This window comes from Galeopterus variegatus, unplaced genomic scaffold (genome assembly GCF_000696425.1).
Source record: "Galeopterus variegatus unplaced genomic scaffold, G_variegatus-3.0.2 Scaffold8550, whole genome shotgun sequence".
NCBI lineage: Eukaryota > Metazoa > Chordata > Mammalia > Dermoptera > Cynocephalidae > Galeopterus > Galeopterus variegatus.
In genome coordinates, this window is record NW_007734661.1 from 61,967 (window position 1) to 63,520 (window position 1,554).

Genomic DNA, 1,554 nt, shown 5'->3' on the forward strand with positions numbered 1-1,554 from the left:
TAAATTCCCTCCCCTTTCAAAATTCCATTGTTTTCAACTTATAAAAACAATGTCCTGGGCCAGCCCAGTGGCGCACTGGAGAGTGTGCCACTTGGGAGTGTGGCGGCACTCCCTCCGAGGGTTCGGATCCCATGTGGAGACCGGTTCCTGCTCACTGGCTGAGCGTGGTGCAGGCGCAACACTGAGGTTTGCGATCCCCTTGCCGGTCCCTGGTACGGGCATGACACCGAGGGTTGCGATCCCGTTACCGGTCAGTAAAANGTTTCATCCTTCTTCCCCTCCTTTCAAATAAAGCTTTTGTTTCAGCTGCCCCCAGTGCATGATCTTTCCCTGGGATAATAATATATCATTTGTTTATTTCTTTTAAAATAATACAGTCAGTGTTTTTCTCAAAATAATTGCCACCTTGTTGCTAATTAAACATGATGGATTCGGGGTCCTGGTTTGCCATCTGGGCCATATGTCTCAGCACGTCCTTTTTTGTGATGATACCAAGAAGTCTTCTGGAGAAGAAACAAAATAGAGAAAAAAGGTCAGCCTTGCAATATTGACTCAACCATATCCCTAAACCCCAGTGCCTTTCCACCTGGGCGCAGGGATAGACAATGTTTCCAAGCCTCCTTTGCAGTTGGGCAGCCCAATGCAGTGAGCTTGGGCCGAAGGCCTGTTAGTGGAGATGACAGACACCACTCCCAGGTCTCTGCACATTTCCCCACTCTCTCTCCTCATCTGGCAGCCAGAGGCAGAGGAGCTAGTGAGGGACTCTGAGTAACAGAAGACTGACTTAGGAGCCATCAGATTCAAAGACCTGGATCCCTGAATGACTGTGGTCTACAGCCCACACCTGCTGCAACCCACAGTGGATGTGATGTGTATGAAAAATAAACCTTTATTATTTTAAGCCACTGAGATTGAAAGCTTGTTTATTATGGCAGTAAACCTACGATGACTAAAATACTCTCTTAAGTTTCAAGACTATAATCAATTAAAAAAGGGCTTATGAAAGCCATTGTCAGAAACTCGATCACACCACAGAAATTCCAAGTATAAGGTATTTTAAGTATAAAGAATTTTAAGTATAAGATAAAAATTGATTCTATTTTCGATTCTATCTTACTGGAGGGGTAAAATTTGACATTCATCTCTGACCATATCTGTAAATTAAATTCCCTCCCCTTTCAAAATTCCATTGTTTTCAACTTATAAAAACAATGCCCAAGGTCAAGGGTTCAGATCCCCATACTGGCCAGCCACCAAAAAAAAAAGTTAACATCTAAAAATATATATATATAATAACAGCAAGGTCAGTCAAGGGTTTGGATTCCCATACTGGCGAGCTGCCAAAAGAACCCAAAAAACAAAAAACAATGCCACTTACCAAGGTTCTTTGTATAGGACCCCCTAGACTGTACATTACATAACTCCAAGAAACACTGTTCACAAATACTACAATGTAAACAGTGCTTCCTGTGGATTGGATTGTGTCTCCCAAAGTCCCATGTATTAGACACTTAATCCTCACTGTGACAGCGTTAAGAGGGTAGGAAATCCTAT

The 1,554-nt window shown here is 42.9% G+C and overlaps 1 protein-coding gene across 1 annotated transcript in view; it reads right to left on the minus strand.

Moving 5' to 3' along the window:
* Positions 1-1,554, minus strand: part of LOC103608551 (H(+)/Cl(-) exchange transporter 4) — a 36,380-nt gene that overhangs the window by 10,895 nt on the left and 23,931 nt on the right. The window contains exon 3 of the mRNA XM_008592973.1: positions 406-503. Within this exon, the coding sequence (XP_008591195.1) occupies positions 413-503 (91 nt within the window). The 3' untranslated portion in view covers positions 406-412. The remainder of the gene's footprint in view (positions 1-405; positions 504-1,554) is intronic.